The following is a 21749-nucleotide window of genomic DNA, read 5'->3' as shown; positions in this document are numbered from 1 at the left end:
TGACTAGTATGGCGAACCTGACATCGACGTTTGGAATCGGGGAAAAAAAAAGTCCCTTGATCACCTCGACACTGTACTATGTAAAACCGATACTTTGCTGCAGGGGAAATTCGAGGGACCGAATGTCGATGTACAAATTGTAGCTCTGACTAGGTAGTGTTTATGGATGGAACGTTTTCCTTATATATATATTGTGCTGGTCGGGTCTCTGCAATCTCGCGTTCTGGAAGATGGACCACACGAAACAGCTTGGTCTTCTTGCTTTAGGAAAGTCGTTAAATGAAGTAGAGTGGCTACGAAACAGAAAGATGAATACTGATCATCGTGTCGCTTAGCATGGGTGACTTGCAAAGAAAACCTCTGCAAATTGAGAGGTTCCCATTCACCGCCCGGCTATTCAAGGCCCCCCCAGTTTTGTCCAAGACTGGCTACCCTAGACGCCGCCTTCGTTAAGTTTCTGCCGAACCCACTTTTTGTGGTTGGCACGCTGCCCTCTAACCGCCGAATCATCACTCTGCCAAGATTGTCTATCATTCACCAAGGTTTCTCCGGCCAGCCGAGTGGCCTTCTCAGGAACAACATGTGCAACGGGCATGGCAGTCAGTGTCGAACCGGACTCAAACACTCTGCCAGTATTGGAGCGTTCTCTTGGCGCTACAATCGTTTCGGATGTGTCATGGACGAAAGGGTCACCGTCTGCCCACCACTCACGGGAGGGTTCCAGCTCCAGGTCAATCAATCGACAATCACCACTCGTTCTGGAATGAACGATGCGGCGTACTGCTGCGCGTGTCGCCTTGCTTGCGCACACCAATACCAGTTAGCTTGGCAAAGCCCAAGTGGGTAAACGGGGGAGCGCTCATACCCGAAACTGCGGTCGTTCCGCCTCTACCGTCCCTTAGCCGTGCCAGCTCCTTGTAGATATTGATAGCATGGAAATGGTATTTCAAGCGCGTACGGTTGCGATAACGAATTCGGTCCACGGGCTGGGTATCTAGGATATGTGTGGTGAACTGCAGGATCTGCCACCGAGTTAAGGCCGACCTACAGTAGGGGGATGGAAAATTTACTCACATCGAACCCCCGGTCATTACGGTGTCTATGCTCGGGACAATCGGTTCGGTCAAACATACGGTCGAGTTCGAGGATTTGCGAGATTTCGTTCCCCACCCAGCGGGAATGGTCTATTCCGGTAAGCACACGACGCCGCAAAGCACCCGAGAAGAGAGGAGGGGGGACTCACTGAAATTCTTCAGCCTAACTTGCCACAGGACTTCTAGCCGCCGCACCGTATTCTTCCGGGTTCGGCTTTCTTGAACGAGATGTCGTATGAACGGCAACGCGCGGAAGAGTCCAATATCTTCGAGCACAAAGACAACGGTCCCGTATTGGCCAAGGCTAGGTGGATGCCCATACGGACCCAGCACGCAGACCGGAAAATGAATCGTCGAGGACGTCGCATGATCTGCAGCTTGCGCGATCCTTCCAGTCACGCCCGGTCGGGGTTGGGTCACTATGCGTAACATGCGAGTGGTGGGTGCTCCTGGCGTATTGTGCACTGTGTCCACGGACGCCACGTAGAATGCTGGAAGCTGTAAGGAGGACCTTACTCCTAAGCGTGGCATCCAGAGCTGTACATACTGCCCCGGTTGAGCCACCCACTCCATGGGAACCGCAATGTCAAGCCATAAGAGCCGGTTGAAAGACCGCGCGAGCGCCCGTCGACATGTGATACGCCACGACCTGTGGAACCACATGGTACGCAGACATGTCCCAGCACTCCAGCCCAATCCGGTGCAAATACCGCCCAGTAGAACCCAGCGGTAGGCCGATGCGCGATCGATTAAATGGTAGGCAAGGGCGCCGGTGGCGATGGAAGCAAGCACATGGTGGACCTTGAGGCCGAGTTGCGGCCAACGTCGAAGAATCGCAGCGAGCGTCCAAGGTAGGATCGACAGGAGACTACAACTAGCCTGTTCAACATTAGCCACTTTTCTTGCTAGCATATCGCTGAAAATTGAGGATGCTGCCGTTCTCCGGCCCGCTTCACGCACCACGAGTGGAATGACGAGGGGAGCTGCAAGTCTTGTATCCCGAGCGACTGTGCCTAAGACGGACCCATGAAGCAGGCAGTGCAATGCGCAAATGCGGCCTAGCCACCGATGGGCCCATTGCACCGTGCCCCGTTCCACGCGGTAGACATGGGCCGGGAGACTGAAGCTAAATCCGGAGTAGAGGAGAACAAGATTTGTGACCGCCAAGCATCCAGCTCGCTTCTGCACTTCCGCCCATGATCGAACATGAACGCTGACTGCAATGATGTTGGCAATTACCAGGGCCGCAACTATCCCCCCTTGCAAGTATGATGGGATATCCAGCCACTGGAGCGGGCCTGGTGTTGGCGCTTGAAAAAAAACGTCTCCAGGATATCGCGTGCTGCAACCGCAACAGCAAGTGGATTTATCGGCGTCCGAGGCTATAAGATAGCCAACAAACGAGAGCGAGGAGTCTACAGAAGCTGAAAATATCTTGGACGGAAGCTCTCGCAAGCCATTCGGCAAACTTTGAGGTGAGGCGGGGCATGCTTTTACGAGAGGCAGCACTGGACGTTAGCAGGTTTATATACTGTTTTTTCAGATAGATTCCCAGACATGGCCGCGAGAGGCTTCACGTATGTGGTCATTCTGCTCCAACGCTTCCTCGGATGTTTGGCTAATGTCCGTTCCAGTGCCTCTATAACAGATTCAGTCCTCGAAAAGCTTCAGTCAGACCCTCTGATTGATCGTATCACACCCGATAGCTCCTGCTAGGCTCGGCGTTCGATCACCCCATCTAAAAGACTTGCATAGTCTAGTTTACTTCGCATTCCTGGTGTGACAATGCTATTATTCGTGGTTGCCTAATCAAATTGACCACTGTGCTGGCTGCCTTCGTATGTGTAGAGGATGCTCTATAATCGCTTGGACTCTTTGCCACAAAATTGATCTAGAATCTCATTGTCCTGATTCATATTGAACAGAAGGTGCCACTGTAACCTCCCAACTGAGGTCTCCACCTGCAAACTCCACCTGCAAACCACTCTTCCAATTTGGTTGGTACCACAATAACCTTCGTTTTTCATTTGCTTACTTTGTTGCAGTTGCATGCTTTTACGCCCAGTTCGCACAAGGCGGGAAGCAGCTTCAAACCAATCATATGCTTTATACCTTGTGAATCGCACTTCTCTCGATATGAAAAGCAAGCTTGCAGAGAAACTACTCGCATACTTTCGGTCAATAGTAAAGGCTTGACCGTCGTGGTAGATGATGAAATGATCCAGCAAATTCCAGGGTACAGATCATGATTGTCGATATATGTGATTTCATGTACACGAAAATGGCTCTCTCTAGCACAGGGTGCTCTGAGGTGGAAATAAAGCTCGTGTTCTAGTTAGCTCTGTATAAGAAACAATACAGACCCTTAGACAGGGGTATTCCGAGAACACTCGTTAAATGGACTAGCCTATTTGTTGAGTATCACGGTGGCTAACCTGATGGCAGGGATTAGGAACATATATATATGAGACATCCCGCCCCTGTAAACAATTTTTTCTTTAAAGTCAATCAATTGAATCAATCAGACAATCTTTTCTCTCAGCACGTGCGAAATGTCTGCGAATATGAATGCAAATTGCGAATATTCGTAACGAATACGAATATATTCGTTATTCGTGCCGACCCCTACCGAAGTTTTGTTAGAATAGCTCCATAAATCATATTGAGTGGGTATCTTTACCAACCCACAAGGGTTTTAGTGTTGGTCTGGTATATCAAGCCCAGAGATCTGCTCATCCAATGACGTGGATGCCGTGTACCCGGGCACAAGCTGAATCGTGGCCTGCATAATCCACCACGTGGCTGATACCCTGGTGACACAAGTCCGATGCATGCGGCCCTTCAGAGAAATTCCATTTTATGCATTTTTCGGAGTTAGCACATCTTAGCCCGACGTACTGGTAATGCGAAATGCTTGTCATTATTAATTGCAGTTGGCTTTGGTGAAAACCAGGCCGGATTCCTATTGTTCAAGCCTCGATCCTTATTCCATGGGTGGAGCAGCGACCAGTCCTGTTTTACTGTGTACATAAATATATGCCAGTAGCTCGGCGTAAATCTGGAAACAAAGTCTTGAAATGAACATTGAATAAAAAAATCCATGGCACTGCCTGGTCTAAAGGGAATCCATCTTTTGAAGCTGAGCTCTGATCAGCTCTGATCTAATCAAATCATTGTTCCCCTATTGAGCAACATTTATACTATGTTGTTTATAGCCGATCATCTTTAATTCATCCCCGGACTGAATCTGGTATTCCTCCCCCTCATTGGTTGTCCCCGCAAACGGTGTATTATCAGCGTCATTGTCGCATTGACACAAACACAACTTAGCTCTCCTGATCCTTTCTTTTGCTGATACCCTTGTCCTTGTCGCTATTTATCCGACGCATCTCTTTGCGTACCGATCTTGTGAATAAAGTCAGCTATATACTACATCCTTCATTGACCTGCCTACCATGGCAGCCGACGAGAACCATGTGTCCGACAAGATCGAATACTCCGCCCCCACGGAAATATCATACTGGAACTTGGTTTCCGACCAGGGCGTCGTGACACAAGAAATCATTGATAATCCGTACTCAGGCTCGGGAACAGAGGAGGACCCATATGCAGTGACATGGGTTCCCAACGATCCGCGTAACCCTATGAACTTCAGCGCGGTGAAAAAATGGTCATACACCATGCTGGTGGCCCTTGCTACGTTGGCTGTGGCTCTGGTCTCATCAGCTTATACTGGAGGCGTTGAAGAGATCGAGAAGCAGTTTGGCATTGGAAGCGAAGTGACAACTCTTGGCGTTTCCCTTTTCGTTCTGGGTTTTGCAGTACGCCTTTCCTCTGCTATCATCTGAGCGTGTGCGATCAAAACTGACGCGGTACTAACATTCTTTCAGATTGGTCCCTTGCTTTGGGCTCCCCTGAGTGAACTGTTCGGACGTCAGGTTCTCTTTACTATAACCTACTCCGCCCTCACGGCTTTCAATGCTGGTACGGCCGGTTCTCAGAACAGCTGGACTCTGATCATCCTTCGGTTCTTCGCCGGTGCCTTTGGATCGTCGCCTCTGACCAACGCCGGTGGTGTCATCGCAGACATGTTCCCTGCTAATCAGAGAGGCATGGCCATGAGTCTTTTCGCATCCGCCCCCTTCCTTGGACCTGTTCTGGGCCCTATCGTCGGCGGATTTCTGGGGATGAACGCGGGCTGGAGATGGGTTATGGGCTTCCTTGCCGCCTTCTCTGGTGCCGTCTGGATTTTGGGTACTCTGCTTATTCCCGAGACCTATGCGCCAGTACTCCTCCGCCGCCGTGCCGAAAAGCTTTCCAATATCACGGGTCTAGTATACCGGAGCAAGGTTGAAATTGACGATGGGAAAATCTCCCTGAAAGAATCGTTCAAGCTTGCATTGTCTCGTCCTTGGATTCTCTTGTTCCGGGAGCCAATTGTATTCCTACTGTCTCTATACATGGCCATTGTTTATGGTACCTTGTATATGATGTTCGCTGCCTTCCCCACTGTCTACCAGCAGGATCGCGGCTGGAACCAAGGGGTCGGCGGTTTGACGTTCTTGGGAATCATGGTTGGCATGCTGATTGCCGTGATCTACTCCATATGGGATAACAAGCGTTACGTCAAGGTCGAGGAGGCGCATGGTGGTTTTGCCCCCCTCAGTCGCGCCTGATGCCTTGCCTCATCGCCTCCTTTGCTATCCCAATTGGTCTGTTTTGGTTTGCGTGGACCAATTACCCCTCGATCCATTTCATGGCCAGTATCACGGCCGGTGTGCCCTTTGGATTCGGAATGGTTCTGGTGTTCTTGAGCATTATGAACTACCTGATCGATGCCTACACGATCTTCGCTGCATCTGTTCTGGCAGCCAACTCAGTCCTACGTTCTTGGTTCGGTGCCGCGTTCCCCCTATTCATTACCTATATGTATAACAACTTGGGCATCCACTGGGCTTCCTCGATCCCTGCATTTCTGGCTCTCGCCTGCATGCCATTCCCTTTCCTGTTCTATAAGTACGGCCCCGCGATCCGCCAGCGTTGTAAGTTTGCGGCCCAGTCTGATGCCTTCATGCGCAAGATCCAGGAGCAGGTCAAGGCAGATCCGGTGGAGGAAGACGAGAAGGGAGAATTTTTCGATCGCACGGATGACCCTGCGCCGCAAGGGTCGACTTCCAGCGAGTTTGAATCCGACGCCGATGGGCTCACGGCCACTGGGCGCATCCCCAGCCACGCACGTTCGACCGTCTCCGCCCGCACTGCTAGCTTTTTGCATCGGACGCAAACCTACGGAGGCAACCCTTACAATGTTGACCGCGTCAACACCCGCGAGCCCTTCAATTAAGGGACTGTTGAGTCTCGCCACCCCCACCCCCTCAAAACCTCTTTTCGGTCATACCCCATACACGACGGGTCTGCCATATACCGCATGAAGTAATATCATGGTATTTGAAACTGAAATCTGAAACCGAAGTCATGAGTGGGGCAGGGAAAGAAGATGGCGCATAGGCGAGCAAGTTGGCGCCGCTACGTGCTAGTCGATATTACATCGGACCGACAACGTATTATTGTTTGGGCCAAGGATTTAGCAGATGAACACTGGACACAAATGATGACGCACGCTACTAGCTCACTGTCGTTCCGCCTGAGAATGTTCTTCGGATATTATTGATGAGCCGCGTGACAGGCGGAGGCAGAAACGCAACACGCCGAGTACGCAAATAAGAATCGAATGCCAGTGCCACAGTATCGCGAGGGAGACGAAATGTGGCTAGAGACACAGAATTTGAGTATAGTAGCGGCCGGCCAGGAAACTCTCGGAGAAATTCATTGGACCATTCCGAGTCGCAGAGGTCATGGGCCCAGTCACGTACCGATTTGAGCTTCCCCCAGCAATGCGAATTCACGGCGTTTTCCACACGAGCTTGCTCCGCCCAGCGGCTTTGGACCCCTTCCCTAGCCAAAACGAACCTACTCAACACCGAGTCAGATTGAATAAAGATAACACCAAGAAAGGAGAATGGATGATTGAAAAGATACTGGATTCATGTGTCACCAAGAATCGACATGGAAAGAGAAGACTGGAGTAATACGTGAGATGGAAAAGCTGCCCTCCTTCGTGGCGACCCTAACAGGACCTGGTCCCAGGGAGTTAGATAATGCCAAAGCTCGGCATCATTGCGCTTCCATTGGGGAGGAGCTTTATCCGTTGTCAGATGCGTCTGGGCCCATTCGCTCCGAGTTGAAACATCAACTCGACTATCTCATCTTTACTGGGAGCCTGCGATTTGATGACAAACCGTGGTCTTCTGATAGTTCATCAACAGACTGCTGGGCCTATTCTCATCGCCATAACGAGACTGTCCAGGTGTCTTGTGGCTCCAAATTTCCAGCCATCTGTACATCCCGCCTTCCCCCAACGACCGACAGAAACAGTGCTGTCCAAGCGTCGTCTAAGATCAAGGTGACGGCTGATCACTACACTTTCTCCGGCTATCGCGATGCTCGCTCATTTCGGTTCTTGGGGATTCCCTTTGCAGATCCTCCTTTGGAAAGCTTACGTTTTTCACCTCCCCGAGCCTATTCTGGTCCCCCAAACATCGATGCGACCAAGCTGGGAAACTCTTGTATCCAGTCCAATTTCTCAACCCAGATGAATTCCAGCATGTCAGAGGACTGTCTCTATCTCAAAATCTATACACCCGTTCTGCCGGCGCAACTCTCCAAAAATTCTACGAGCCGACCTGTCGCTGTTTATTTTCATGGAGGAGCGTTCAAAGAGGGAACCGCTAGTACGATAAACCACGATGGGGGAACTTTGCCAGCCGCAACGATGTGGTATTTGTCACAGTCAATTACCGAGTGGGGGCGTTGGGATTCCTGGCAACTGGCAATCTCACAACTGGAAGCTATGGGATCAGAGACCAGATTCTTGCTTTACAGTGGGCGAACAAGTATATTGAAAAGTTTGGGGGTGACCCTGACCAGGTCACCATATTTGGTCAGTCCGCCGGAGGTCAGAGCGTGATCGCTCTTCTGTCATCTACTGCAGCCCAAGGTCTCTTTTCCGGAGCGATCATTCAATCTGCCCCAGTGGATCTACCATGGTTCTCTCGTGGGGTATATTCAGAACTCATCGTCCCCGAGGTAGCCAAAGCCGTTGGTTGCAACCAAACAGCACCTGAAGATGCTTTGATTTCGTGTCTACGGTCCGTTCCTGCACGGCAATTTCTCGACAACAGCACTGCGTTTCAAAGCGCCCTTCAAACCATGACCATAAGGATAGGCTCTAAATTCTTAAAGGCGAGCACCTTACTCGCCTCGATCGAACCCCTTATGCCCATGGTCGACGACATGGGCACCGGAGTGATCAACGATCAATTCCACACCTTGCTGGCCACGGATTCTCTTCCCAACCGCGTGCCGACCATGTTCACAACTGTCTCCAACGAAGCATGTTATTATGTTGGCAAATTAATATCTCCCATCGGCACCAATCAGTCAACGCTCGATGCAGTCTACAAACTCGCGTTCCCGCCTGACCTCGCAAAAGCTATTGTCACATCCGCCGCATTTGGGCTCAACGCTACTGATCCCGACGGCGCCCGCAATGCGCTCGCTAGCACCTTGACACATTCTGAATGGAAATGTCCTCAAGCCCACCTTCTCAGCCAAAGCAACAATCATAGTTTCCCATCCCTCTACGAGGTTGAGATTACGAATGGACACATCTCAAGCCCAACTGAACATCCCGAGATCTGTTCTCCAAACCCGATTTACAATGCCAGCTGCCATGCCTCAGACGTTCTTCCATTTAGGGAACACTGAACAGCAAAACACAACAAGTTCAGCCCTACTTTAACGGGGAAGATATTAGGCACTCGCAGTCTCTCAACGATATCTTTGGCGCTTTTTTCCGCACTCACAATCCCAACCCGAGCCAGGAAATGTTGAGGATCCGTGGACCTGCGTATCAAGCTACATATACTTTATTCGGGAAACAAAAGTATCTAGTGCACGAATATTCTGGGAAATCCAGCAATATGAGTTTGTTAGGCAATTATCCTTCGTGGAAAGCCGATCCGGGGTTGTCAAGGAAATGTGCTGTGTTTGAAAAGCATGGTTTTACTTTCCAACGCGCTCTTTCTTTGTGAATGGGGTACTTTGGAAAGTGAAGTGAACATATAGGGATATATACGCAGTTCTACCTCAAAGCTCCAATGGCCATCTTGCCAGAATCTTATGATGACTTTGAATCCTCGAAGACCTTCAATCTTTATACTGGTCTCTTAAGTGATCAGGAAAACGTGAAGAAGCGCTCGGAATCACTTTCACCTTGTACTCTCTTTGATTCATTCTCTTTCGAACACAGGCCTTGGATGACGCTATACCTATTGTTATTATACTCATGACGCATGTTCTTGGCAGTATCTTGATACGTTAACTTTGAAATTCTATAAAAATAGCTATCGTATCATGACTGGATGGGTTTGCCATGGCGAGAACTCCACTTGCGAGTACTGTTTACCAAACAGACCAATTAACAGGCGGTTCGGTCGGTCATCGAAACGGAGGTACCGGTCCGGGAACCTCTGGACTGTTCATCACATAGCATGACTGCTACGAAGCTGATTTAGATCCAAATAAGTCTGGCGCGTAACTGAGGTCCCATTTTCTGGTGTCCCATTATATGTTGCCCCTTTGCCTGATACTTGTTTGTGGGAATTGCCAACATCTTGGGATTTGGGACGTTTGTCGAGGTTTGCACGATCCAGTACCTGCAGTGAGAACCAAATCCATATTAGCTAGCGACGCACCGTTTCAAGCCAAAAGGGACTGGATCGCCCGGGGAGAAAGGCCTGTTCTTGAACAAGCTCGGCAAGGGGTTTAGTTTCTACCGCACATGTTAGTCAGATTATTGCACCTTGATATGCTATTCCCGGCAGTTTCGGCTTCTGGTACTTGGCCTTCGCCGTGGCCTATGTTTAGTCTTTACTTCAAAATTCCCATGAGACAGACCACACCGCAGAGTTCTCCGCTCGCGATCGACGCAGTTTCCGCCGTAGAGGGGGTGAGGGGCGTTGGCGCTGTTGGTCGTGATGAGGGCTAACGGTCCCGAGTTTTCTCATCAGCAGAGGGTCCACCGTTCGTGCAGGAACCTTGGTCGTAGCGTAAGCCCACGGGCGATCGGATCGGGCGATAGTCAAATTGTTTTCGACAAAAAAAAAAAAAAAAAAAAACAGCACAACACAGCACAAATGGAAGAAAAGCATATCGAGATATTTCCGGCCCGAAAGTGGCTATTGCCGTGACCTCATCTCCGATCGGAACGAAATAGTTGTGCAGACCATACTTGGCCATAAACTACCAAGTTGCTAGTACGCGCAAATGTAGAGTCGCTGTTCGCTTTATTACAGGAGCGACTCAAGGAGTGACCCGCAAGATTTCTGCGTAAGTTGTCTGAAATGGGTAATGTATCATAGAAATTAAGACGATGATTCATGAGATGACATCCCCGCAAATATGCCATCATTCCCTCGAAGGCAAAAAAGACATGAGCGCTGCTTTGGTTAAGGAAATCCAGCATAGGCCATAGACGACCAAGGGGTCCCACAGCGGGATGGCTCTGGGTGGTATTGCTATAGGCATCAAACTCACCTTCACAATAAATGTGCTTGAACAGTGCTGTGCCAAATGTCGTCCAGAGTGTAGTGATTTTGGCAAATAAATAGTTGATGCGCGGAGGACAATTGACCCAAGGGACGTAGAGAACCAGGCGATTTCCTGGCAAGAGCTGCTTGCGCGCGATACGTGAATAGAAATGACGCCAATGGACAAAAGATACATAAGGTCGGCTTGACTTACCTGCAGCTGCAGTGACATCCAGTACAATCCGCCAGCCAGCTCTCGGGGGTTTCTCCCTGGGTGGCGTCGCCAGCCTGCTGAGCTGCATGACCGGAGGGCCTATTCGTATCCAACTACGACGTGCGGGGCGAAATCGCCGCGTTCCGGCACGGATTCTGACTTGAAGGCGTTCAGTCATAATCCGAGCGTTGCGGCATTGCCTGGTCAGACAGCCGCAAAAATCAATTATCTGAATCAACGGTTCCTCTAGTACTGAATTGAATTACCGTTGCGGCGTCCTTTGTGTCTTTTCACACATTGGTTGGCTTGGATAGAAAAACGCGTGCTTAGGATTCAAATCTACCGAACTTTTCTCAAAATACTTCTGACAGCCCTCATGATGCAGCTTCGTGTATATTCGATTGATTCATTTTCGCTCGCTCGAATTCATCCCCAGCTCAGCAACGTCGGATGGGACCAAATGGAACTGTAGCGGACAGAGTTACTTGGTCGTGGGCTCCTCAATGGGTAGGCTGTGCCTCGGGATAAGAGGGTCTCGTACTCTCAACTCCCCAGCAATACAGTCACCACTCATGCCATATTATATGTATCCTGGTTGGTCGCATTCTCCGGCTGCCGATTCAAAAAGACCGTGCTGGGGAACACATATGATACGATTCCATTCGCTCCAATAGAATTCGTCATTTGCCAATAAGGTGTAGAGCGAAGAGAGACGTGTTTGGTGAGTGTTGTGGTGAGATATGTGTGGTGAAACATCAGTGTTGCGGTGCATCGTCGGGCGGTTGAAGGGAGCGGTAATCAACGTCTCACTGAGGCCGGTTTTTTTGCCATGCCACCCATAATGAAGATGATCATAGATGCATCAATTTGCATTGTTGATTTCGCAACTCATTTGATGACTCCTACTGGTGACTCGGTGAAGTTGGCGTACAGCCTCCAACCCGATTGTGATGGTTGACCACGCCTACCTGGTGTAGAAGCACATGATGCGATATACTCTGTTTCTTGCGCAGTCATGGCGATTGAGGATCGCTTGAGTCTACCCTATAATAATGTTGTTACATCTTGAGGTAATCGCGAGAGCGAGAGTAGCTTTGCTTCGAGGAAAATCATGTTATCGACAGTGTTGGCTCCAGACTCCGATCCACTCCTTGTACAAGTCGAAGCCGACGCAACCTTGTGAATAATCCCCCTCAGCAACTACGATTCATATTGTCAGCCCATCTCCCATGTATCAGGATCCACTATTGCACTCAAAGAGAGGGACGTTGAGTTTTTGAGGCGTAGTACCCGAGCTCAAGCGATCAAGCATGCTCTAATGCCGAGCGATCACGGGTGAAACCCGATCGGGGTCTAACAAGCGCAATCTGAACCACGTGTGGTAAATTCATCTCCGCCATCATTTACGACAAACTTTCATGAGTGGAGATGGGAGATCATCCCAGTTGGTACTTGGGTTGACTTGTAATCGCAGCAGACAGGCGCCTAAACCATTTCTCCAAAGGCAAATATTGCATGAGCGCTGATTAGGGGTGGAAAACCCAGGATAGGTTGTCGGAAATATTCAAAGAGGCCGTGGAGCAGGATAACTCTTGGTGGTGTTATTACGGACATCAGTGCCACCTTCAAAAAAGATCTACTTGAACAGCGATATGCCAAATGTCGTCCAGGGCATGATGTGTTTGACAAATACATACTTCATGCTCAATGGAGAGTCGACGTAAGGGGACGCAGACAAGTCGGCCGTTTCTTGGCAAGACCTGCTTGCGCGCGGTATGTCAAAAGACAATTTAAGCGAGAAAAGGATACACGCGCTCGGCTTGACTAACTTGCAGCTACAGTTGCCTTTCCAGGGTAAATGGTCTTTGCACATGTTGCTCGGGCTTATGTAGACAAAAGTGTGTCCGGGCATCAAATATGACCAACATCTGTCTGAAGAAAGTACAATACTTCTACGATTCTTTCTCGCTCGCTGGTTTACGTCGAACGGCCCAGCAACGCGGAGTAGGATCAGATAGGACAGTATGTGTCGGTGGCTCTTAGCTTATGGTTCTTTAGTTGGCTCGGCTGTGAGTCTGGACCAGACAGTCTCTTCTTCTCGATCCATAGCTGATGTGGCCAATCTTAATCTGCAGGCTCGAATTTACGGGACCTTGCCTCACCTTCTCGCTATACGAAGACTTGGACTAACCATCTGAACGTCTGGGAAGGTATGGCTCACCACCATGAAGCAAGACAAAACCACCAGCATTTTTCGAGTCTTTCGGAGATCTAGGACTGAAAAGACGCGAGATGCCAACCGAATACAATGAGGATCATCCATTGGACGCCAGTGATTCGATACACAAGGAGGTTATTCTTTCATGATGTTCGAATGCCGAGATACACGATGATATAAGCCCATTTCGGCTTGGGCTCTGTATCGGAAAGACACATCATCACATGGCCTGATGCACAGAGTCGAATGAGATAGGGGCCGAGGTAGACGATCTAAACCTTGTAATATTGACTCATCATCCATGCCACCAGTAGCTCTCTGGAAGTGATTGTGGAAGTGATAGACAGCATGCGCACGCATCGGTATAGGGAATATCGAGCAGACAAGGCATTGGCTCGCTTCGCAATTGACTCGAGTGACGGGAAAATGAGGTGACCTCCTGTTGTACGGTACTAATTAGCAAAGCTTGAATTAAACTTTTGCGAAACGAGCTGGCAAGCCAACGACAGGGGAGCCAATCGCGATGATCGCTAGTCAGAAGTGTGAGATGCCCGTTCTTCATGGAAAGTAAGTAGAGCGACTTATCGCGCCTTTTGCTTCGCCGGATCTAGTTATTTGTGCCATCTCTTGTGACCAAAACACGAAAGCCACTGACATCTTCATGCATTGTACAAGCAGCCCATAGCCACCCGTGAAAGATGGTATAGCAAGGAACGTATTCCCGCCCAGTCAGAGATAAAACTGTTGTGATTTGGAACTGGAGCAGACCCAAGCCGCACCGTCGGAATTAACTCCGATGTATCTATACGGACAACCAAGTTTATTTCCAATCAACTTGGCTCGTTGTTGTATACATAAACTCATGTATCCATCTGAAATAATACCTCGATTCACACCTCTGAAAAACGACCGATTATGAGCCCGAGAGCAATATTTCGGGTGCCGTTACTATTCATCTGAGAATCAGCTTGACCATCTATTAAGCAAATGATATATACCTATGTGAAGCATACGCACTGAGAAAGAGATTGTTTAAGCATGTCTATCTATACTATGTAGTTCACCTAGTACTTATAGACATGGTTTGTGTGCTCACTCATAAGCGAGCTTCATGGTGGTTGAGTGCTGATACTGCGACTCAGGCCTGATAGATCAGGTAGTGAGATCTCATAGTCACATAAATTTCTGTTGAGAATTGTCCTTCATTCTATTATCTTGGGAATTCAATTCTCGAAGTTTTTCGCAAAACTCCATAATTCTGACCTCATTGCTGTCCCACGTGGATAAGCCAATAGGAATCGCCTCAAGTGTCGATTACCTTGGATTAGACAAATTCACACATTTGATTCTCACCCATACCTTTCCGTTCAGTAGATCAGGATAGCTCCTTCATGCTGCATTATTCTAGCCTGCTAGTATAATTCAACACTATCATCGGTATTGCGCTACATGTATATATATGCAAGTGAAAACCACATAAGGATAGGTAATTGTCTACACAACATATATACTAATATACAAGGACCAAGTCCATTACTATCCATCGCTTCTTAGGGGAGCAGTGCTGGCCTGGCAATTACCGAAAGTTCGTCTGCAAAACTCATGTCAGACTAATACGCAGTACCGAAAGGAGATTAGGGAATATTTGTCATAAGTTTTGCCATATGTGCAACTTCCCTGGGGTGTTTACTCCTGGCCTGACCTGCTGAAGGTCGCAAACTGATACGATAAGACATCCCATTACAGCCTTTCTGGAGTTCAAGCGTTTGGGGATCAATTTAGTGAATAGTGAGTACCCCCTCCTCTCCCTGGCCGACCAGACCCACACGTCCCCCCTCCCTTTTGTACAACATGTCGCGCACTAACCTACTGCTAGTGGGTTGGTGGGCTTGGCACGGCTATCTCTTCGTTCTATTAGACATAAGTGGGGGCGCTCCGTGTCATAGACACGGTCAAACTGATATATGAGATGCAGGACGATTGCTGTGCTCCAACACGTTCTGATTTAAACCCTATCCAAGCAATTTCCCTCATCAATTATGGGCACAATATCAACTCTTCGTCGCTTTCTAGCCCATCTTGTTAATGGTTCACAAAATAAGAAGCGGGTATCCTCTGCCGACTGGATGCGACTTTGTTTCACCATAGGTCCAGAAAACATTTCGTGGGTTTCTATGGGGTATGTAAAGAGCAAGTGGAGCATGGCTGCAGGAAATGGCCTAGCGGCCGTTCTCTCTTGTCTAATTTACAGTGTCACCGCTACGAGACGGCACAGCTAATGAGAGAGAATACATAGATTATTGCCCCGAGAAGAGTTCTATTCCAATGAACTCTCAAGTCATTGGCCCACACCAGTATTCGCTCTAGTACTGGGCCTGTGAGACTGGGGTCTCGATCCGGAGTAGACCATGGAAGCGCGACGGCTGGCACTTTCCTTCCGAGCGTCGGACAATTGCTGAGCGAATGGTGATTTTCTGCGCATCACCGGTCCTTTCCAATAGATCACGTAGACGGAAACCACGAGAAGACAGGAGATGCAGACTAGAAGGGTTTTAGAAGAGTGGAAGTGTAGGGGGGAGGTCACATACAGAGAATGGTAGATGCGTATTCGAGATTACGATCCGGGGCACCGATATCTGGTGATCTGTGTAAGAAATGCCTACTAACATGGAAATAAGGGTCAACGTACTGCTGAAAAATGGTGTGGCCGGCACAGTGAGAGCACCTGCGAGTATGTCTCTTGCAAAGCCATTTCCACCAGTGGCGGAAGCAGAATAAGGACCGTACGCGCAAACCATGTAGTCGATGGTGGTCATATAGATGGTATAGTTCCCAATGCCAACGATAGCTGCGAACACCATGCTTCCCATCCAGTGGACCGGGGGCCCTAGACTCGTCCATGCAAAGCCAATCAGGCCTATGGGGAGGCAAGGGGCTGTGTAGAGTAGCCACCAGAGCCGGGATTCATATTGCACATGTTCATCATCAGGATTCTTCTTTCTCTTGGTGGAATTCCTGTGCAATACTGGGTACATGCTGAGCCAGGCAATGATATAGCCCACTAATATGGGGATAAAGGAAAGGCTTACAGCAACAGTACTGAAGCCCCACTGCCCGTAGACGAGGCTAAAAGATTGAATAAACATGAAGATTAGAGCATCGCTGAAGCCACTGAGCAGGGACAAGGTCAACACTATGGGCTCTGTTACCAGCATCTTGAATGGGCGTATCCAGGTGAGAAGGATCTGGCTCAAAGAAAACCGTTCTTTGAAGGGCTGGAATTCATCAGGCCCACAGACATTAAGCCCAGTTGCCTTGCGCTGTTCCTTAGCGTAGTTATTGATCATGATAGTAGTCCGGGTTTCAGGAACAAGCAGCAGGTGGCAAATTTGAACAAATCCACCAAAGATCAACTGGATCCACATTGCTCAAGGCCAAGGCTGGAAGGCCTCAACAAAACCTCCTATCAGAGGACCTAGGACTGAACCAGCGACTGAGGAAAATACCACAGATGCTACTGCGTAGTGTTGATGCTCTGGCTCCCACAAGTCTGCTATCATTCCCAGTGTAACTGAGCCGCCAGCTAGACTGAGACCACCAAATGCCCTCCCAACCATGATAGTCGCAAAATTCGGTGCAAGAGCAACAGGGATCTGCCAAATATTTGTGAGGAGCATGCTGACTTGTAAAATAGGCTTGCGCCCTAGCTCCTCACTCCAGGGTGCCCACAGCTCGCAGCCAAATGCATAAGTCACTAGGTAGGTCATAGCACCACAGCGTGCAGCCTGGAGACTGACACCAAATTGTTCTGAAATACCTCCGATGGCATTCGAATACAAGCTGGTGTTGAAGTTCATCGAGGTCTGGACCAGGAAGATGACCGAGATGATCATCCATTTTTTCCAGCCTGGGAAGCAAAATGCCAAATGATCGTAGCAATCGTCTTCGTTCAGGACAATATAACCGTTTCTTTCTCGCAGATCAAGCGAGCGTCTCCCAGCGGCGGGAGTATGATTTGACGGTGGCTTTTCCGAGTCCATAGAGACGGAAAAGGAACGGCCGTGGTCGTGGATGGGTTGGAAATGGGCGATGTTGTCATCTGTCCCAGACCGAGGAGACTCAAGCAATCGACGCTCTATCTTGCTACTATATTGTTGATTGCTGCTCATATTAATCAAATTTCAAAAAAAGAATAGATTTTTGAAATGGTGACCCGTGTAACCGGGCCGGAATGAGAGGGCCGATGTTGGGAATTTGGCTGTGAACTTGGAATAAACGAAAGGATGACAACATAAATAGATCAGTTATCTGAGGAAGAGTCGGGTTTTGTCGTCTGGCATTGAATGCGAGACATTATGTGAACTTGCAGGGAGTCGGAGAACCGCGAAAAGACGTTAGGCCATGCTTCTCCACCCCAATATATGGATCGCGATGATGTAGATGCTCGTCATGAAACCCCGGGTCTAATCCCATCAACGAATCATAAAAGATCTAGCACTAGTATGGTCTGAAAACGGATTGGGTATATTTCCCGACCAAAACCTGGAAGACGTCATAACCTGTGCAGCAACGCCATATACATTTCCTTCCCACATAGAGGACCCTTAACAGATTTGGCCTGCCTCCCTATTACTTGAAGCTCAAATAATAATTGTGACTAAGCAACACCGATGGTCGGTCCCCTCCCATCAGTGAGCCAATGCTCAATAACAAAAAATTCATTGATTCTGTTGTGATATGAGGCTGGTGCAGATCAGGACAAGCCGCACCGTCGGTATTAGCTCCGAAGTGTCTATACAGACGACCAAGTTGATTTCCAATCAACTTGGCTCAATGTTGTATATATAGGCTCATGTGTCCCTCTCGAGTAACAAGTCATTTCATACCTCTGAACAACAACAGGTAATGAGCCCGAGAGCATAATCTCGGGTGCCGTCTCTACTCATCTGAGAATCATCTCATCAATCTTGATTATATATCTACCCCGCTTTCGCAATATCACTATGTCTGCTCTGGTCCATGAGTCTCCTGACCGGGCCGTCACGGCCATTGAGCCTTTGACAGAGAGCGACAACTTTGCGACCTGGAAACGTCTCATGACCTCCTACCTCAAAGCAAGGCAGGCTTGGGATGTTGTGTCGGGCGACCTTCAGCGTCCCGACTGTCTATTCAAGTACGCCAAACCTATTACGGCGGACATCCACCCCTTGGTGGAGCCCCACCTTAATGGGGCGGTGAGGCAACGAGCTATTGAAAAGCGCGCCTCGAGGTGGAGGTCCAGGCATTCGAGCGCCATCGTGAATGGTCGCGCCGCGAAGCCGAGGCCTACCACACCATCTTCCGGTACCTGTCCCCCCACATCAGCATTCATGTCGCGGGACTAGAGACGTCCCGTGATCTCTGGAATGAACTTGAAGAGCGATACCGGCGAATGGAGCTCGCCACCTTCTGCGAACTGTTTGCTCAGCTTCGCGGGACCACCGGCGAACGATGCGCCAGTGCGCGTGATTTTGTTGATCGCGTACGGCTGCTCGTACATCGATTGAATGCCATTGCTCCAGGATCAATCGGTGATAAGACACATATTGCGATTCTGCTCACGCAGATCGGACCGGAATACATCCCGGTTGTGGATGCGGTTCAGAATGACAAGGATCCGGTCAACCCGACCACGATCGGAAATCGGCTTTCCAACGCCGAACAGACGGTCCGACGAAACGAGTCTCCCGCGCCCCTGCAGGGAGTCCCAGGACCGTCAATCAATGCAGTGCAGAGAAATCTCAAGAAGTGTACCTACTGCGAGAAGCGCGGCCATGTGGTCGCGGAGTGCTGGAAGAAACAGCGCGAAATTCACCCGCCTAGGGACCATGCCCTGAAGGCTGAACGGAGTGCTTCCGGCTCACCAAGAAACAACATGCAAAATTTACCGTCAAGCCAGAGAGAATATCGGCAGGGCCCGCTGACTTCCAAGAAACCGAGGATCAATATCGTGAGGGGGAGGGTGACGACCCTATATACCCACGCACCGCAACCCCGGTGGATCCTGGACTCAGCTGCCACCAGCCACATACATCTGCTGGGACTGGAGCTGCTTCAGCAGTCTGTGGCCCCACCGCGAGATATTGGGCACGGCGGGTGACCCAGTGGAAGCGGAAGGGATTGGTACGGTGAAGCTCACGCTCCGGTGGAAGTTCAACCAACCAACCCCTGGTATTAAAGAATGTGTACTTCGCGCCACGCGTCGGGATGAACCTGATCAGCGTGCCGAAGCTATTGCAAGACCGCTACTCGGTGGTGGCGCACCCCACAAAATGTCTTTGTGCAACGCCGAGGACGGACCGTGGGGACTGCCTACCATGCGGAGGAGGATCTGTTGATCATGCGGTGCCATGTGAGCAGGAGAACTCGAGAGCGAGTCCAACTGGCGAGGGCGCCGGCACTCCATGGCTATGCAGATTCCCTGGAACCGCAGGCGGTGGCCGTGGACGTCGACGACCCTCAGGAGTCAAGTGACGCAGAATGCGCAACGTCAACCTCTGAACTCGGTGGTGAAGGTGTGATACTCGAAGAAGATCCGTGCAAAGGAGTGGACCAGGCCTCCGAAGCGTTGTGGCACGCTCGGATGGGACATCTGAACCGGGGAGACTTGAGGGTGGTCCTCCGGTAGACCGGCACTCCATACCGACCGCTGACGCAGGCGCAGCTGCTGGCAACGCCGCAGTGCCGAGCGTGTATGTCGGGTAAGCAGCATCAGAAGAGGAACTCCCGTGCAAGACGGCCACGTCTGCATTCAACGAGAATCTTTGAAATGATCCATTCGGACATCATGGAGATGCCGATCGCCACAGATGGCTCCAGGTACGTGATCGCCTTTACTGACGATTATTCTCGTGGCTCCTGGGCATATGCCATGAGATGGAAGCATGAAGCGCTCCAGAAGTTCCGACTATTTGAGGCCTGGGTGCACCGACAGTTCGGCGCCCAGATCAAGAGGTTCCTCACCGACAATGGGAGAGAATACCTGCCGATCGGAACACATCTCGAGACCCAGGGAGTTGAGTTTGACACCTCGCCGCCATACTGCAAGGGGCAGAATGGTCTGGCCGAACGCACCAATCGCACTATCCGGGAGCGGATCAACACGTTCCTGTCTGATGCGAACCTTCCTCCTTCCTGGTGGACTGAGCTTTTAGAAACGGTGGTCTATCTGAAGTTGCGCGCGCCAGCATCAATTTTGCAGAAGAAGACCCCGTACGAAATCATCTACGGGAAGCCGCCCTCGCTGTTGCATCTGCGACGGATCGGCTCCCGCGCATGGGTGTTGATTCCCAAAGAGCATCGAGCAAAGCTCGGACCCAGGTCGTCCGAGTGCCGATTGCTAGGTTATGGTGAGCCGAACCAGTACAAACTGTATGAGATCCATTCCGGAAAGACCGTCTTTTCCCGTAATGTCGAGTTCGATGAGAGGACCCCTGTGGCGCCACTCATCGAGGGGGAAACAGGCAACGACCTCCCGGACAACGCTCCTCCATCATCGGTCTTTCCGTCAGTACCTTCCTTGGCTAATGGGCTGCCGACACCACCGGTATCGCCTTTGCCCTTTTCATCCGAGCAAGAGAAAACGCCGTCTCAGCATGGGGAGGAAATACCTCCACCGGTCAATCCAATTGAACAGGAAGCATAGTCCACACAGGACCTCGGCTATTCCGTCTATGGCCGCAGAAGACGACCTTCACGGCGTCTTCTAGAGTCATTAGGCAAGGTATACTCGACAGGCACATTGAATCCCGCACCGGCCAGGCAAGTCGACCCGGTGGCCTTTCGGGAAGCTGTGTCGGGTTCGGATCAGCTGGAATTGTGGGCTGCCATCCAGAAAGAATATGCGTCGCTTCTCGAACACGGAACATGGGAAAAGGTTCGACGAGCAGACGTTCCCGCCGGAGATCATGTGATTGGCTGCAAATGGGTCTTCAAGACTAAAGTCAACGGAACGCGCAAAGCGCGATTGATGATCAAAGGCTACCGGCAGAAGCATGGCGTCGATTATCATGAGACGTTTGCTGCCGTATCGCGAATGGACTCGGTCCGGTGCATCGTCGCCAGCGCCGCGCTTCGCGGATGGAAACTACATCAATTCGATGCGGTCACCGCATTCTTACATGGGGACGTTGACTCGTCCATCTATATGGAGTCGCCCGAAGGCTTCGAAGAACCAGGGTACGTGTGTAGACTTCGACGCTCCTTGTATGGTCTCAAACAGGCTCCACGGATTTGGTACCAATGCGTCCACCGTGTCCTGTCCGCACATGGCTTCACTATGTCTCAATCTGACAACTGCGTGTTTCACAAATCTGATTGCGTGATCTGTGTTTACGTCGATGACTTTCTCATTGCTGCAGCAAACTCGCACGAAATCAAACAAGTGCAACAAGCATTGGAGAAGGAGTTTCAATTGAACGACCTTGGAACTCCGCGTTCATTCCTCGGAATCCAATTCGACTATCATGCCGACGGAGGTGTTTCTATTCACCAACACCAGTACATCCAAAAGATTCTGTCTGACTTTGGCATGG

At 50.1% G+C, this 21749-nt stretch overlaps 4 protein-coding genes across 4 annotated transcripts; 3 read left to right on the top strand and 1 right to left on the bottom strand.

Annotated features, from left to right (window-relative positions):
- Positions 1 to 4549: 4549 nt before the first annotated feature.
- Positions 4550 to 5770, top strand: N7506_005443 (uncharacterized protein; the record flags this gene model as incomplete). The annotated part of the gene is made up of 2 exons (XM_056954737.1): positions 4550 to 4915; positions 4985 to 5770. The coding sequence occupies 2 exons, from the start codon at positions 4550 to 4552 to the stop codon at positions 5768 to 5770; spliced, it is 1152 nt and encodes a 383-aa protein (XP_056813626.1).
- Positions 5771 to 5850: 80 nt separating this feature from the next.
- N7506_005442 (uncharacterized protein) lies at positions 5851 to 6438 on the top strand (the record flags this gene model as incomplete). Its single annotated transcript, XM_056954736.1, has 1 exon — positions 5851 to 6438. One exon carries the CDS (start codon positions 5851 to 5853, stop codon positions 6436 to 6438), a length of 588 nt encoding a protein of 195 aa, XP_056813625.1.
- A 753-nt stretch (positions 6439 to 7191) lies between these two features.
- Positions 7192 to 9247, top strand: N7506_005441 (uncharacterized protein; the record flags this gene model as incomplete). Its single annotated transcript, XM_056954735.1, is given in 3 exon segments — positions 7192 to 7885; positions 7945 to 8897; positions 8912 to 9247. 3 exon segments carry the CDS (start codon positions 7192 to 7194, stop codon positions 9245 to 9247), a joined length of 1983 nt encoding a protein of 660 aa, XP_056813624.1.
- A 6267-nt stretch (positions 9248 to 15514) lies between these two features.
- On the bottom strand, positions 15515 to 17345 carry N7506_005440 (uncharacterized protein; the record flags this gene model as incomplete). Its single annotated transcript, XM_056954734.1, has 4 exons — positions 15515 to 15717; positions 15765 to 15812; positions 15866 to 16589; positions 16683 to 17345. 4 exons carry the CDS (start codon positions 17343 to 17345, stop codon positions 15515 to 15517), a joined length of 1638 nt encoding a protein of 545 aa, XP_056813623.1.
- Between the last annotated feature and the right edge of the window lie 4404 nt (positions 17346 to 21749).

Source organism: Penicillium brevicompactum (assembly GCF_028827555.1).
Source record: "Penicillium brevicompactum strain IBT 35665 chromosome Unknown utg000003l_segment0_segment0, whole genome shotgun sequence".
Classification (NCBI taxonomy): Eukaryota; Fungi; Ascomycota; class Eurotiomycetes; order Eurotiales; family Aspergillaceae; genus Penicillium; species Penicillium brevicompactum.
Note: the sequence above shows the minus strand (reverse complement) of the source record. Positions and strands in the feature narration are given on the sequence as shown.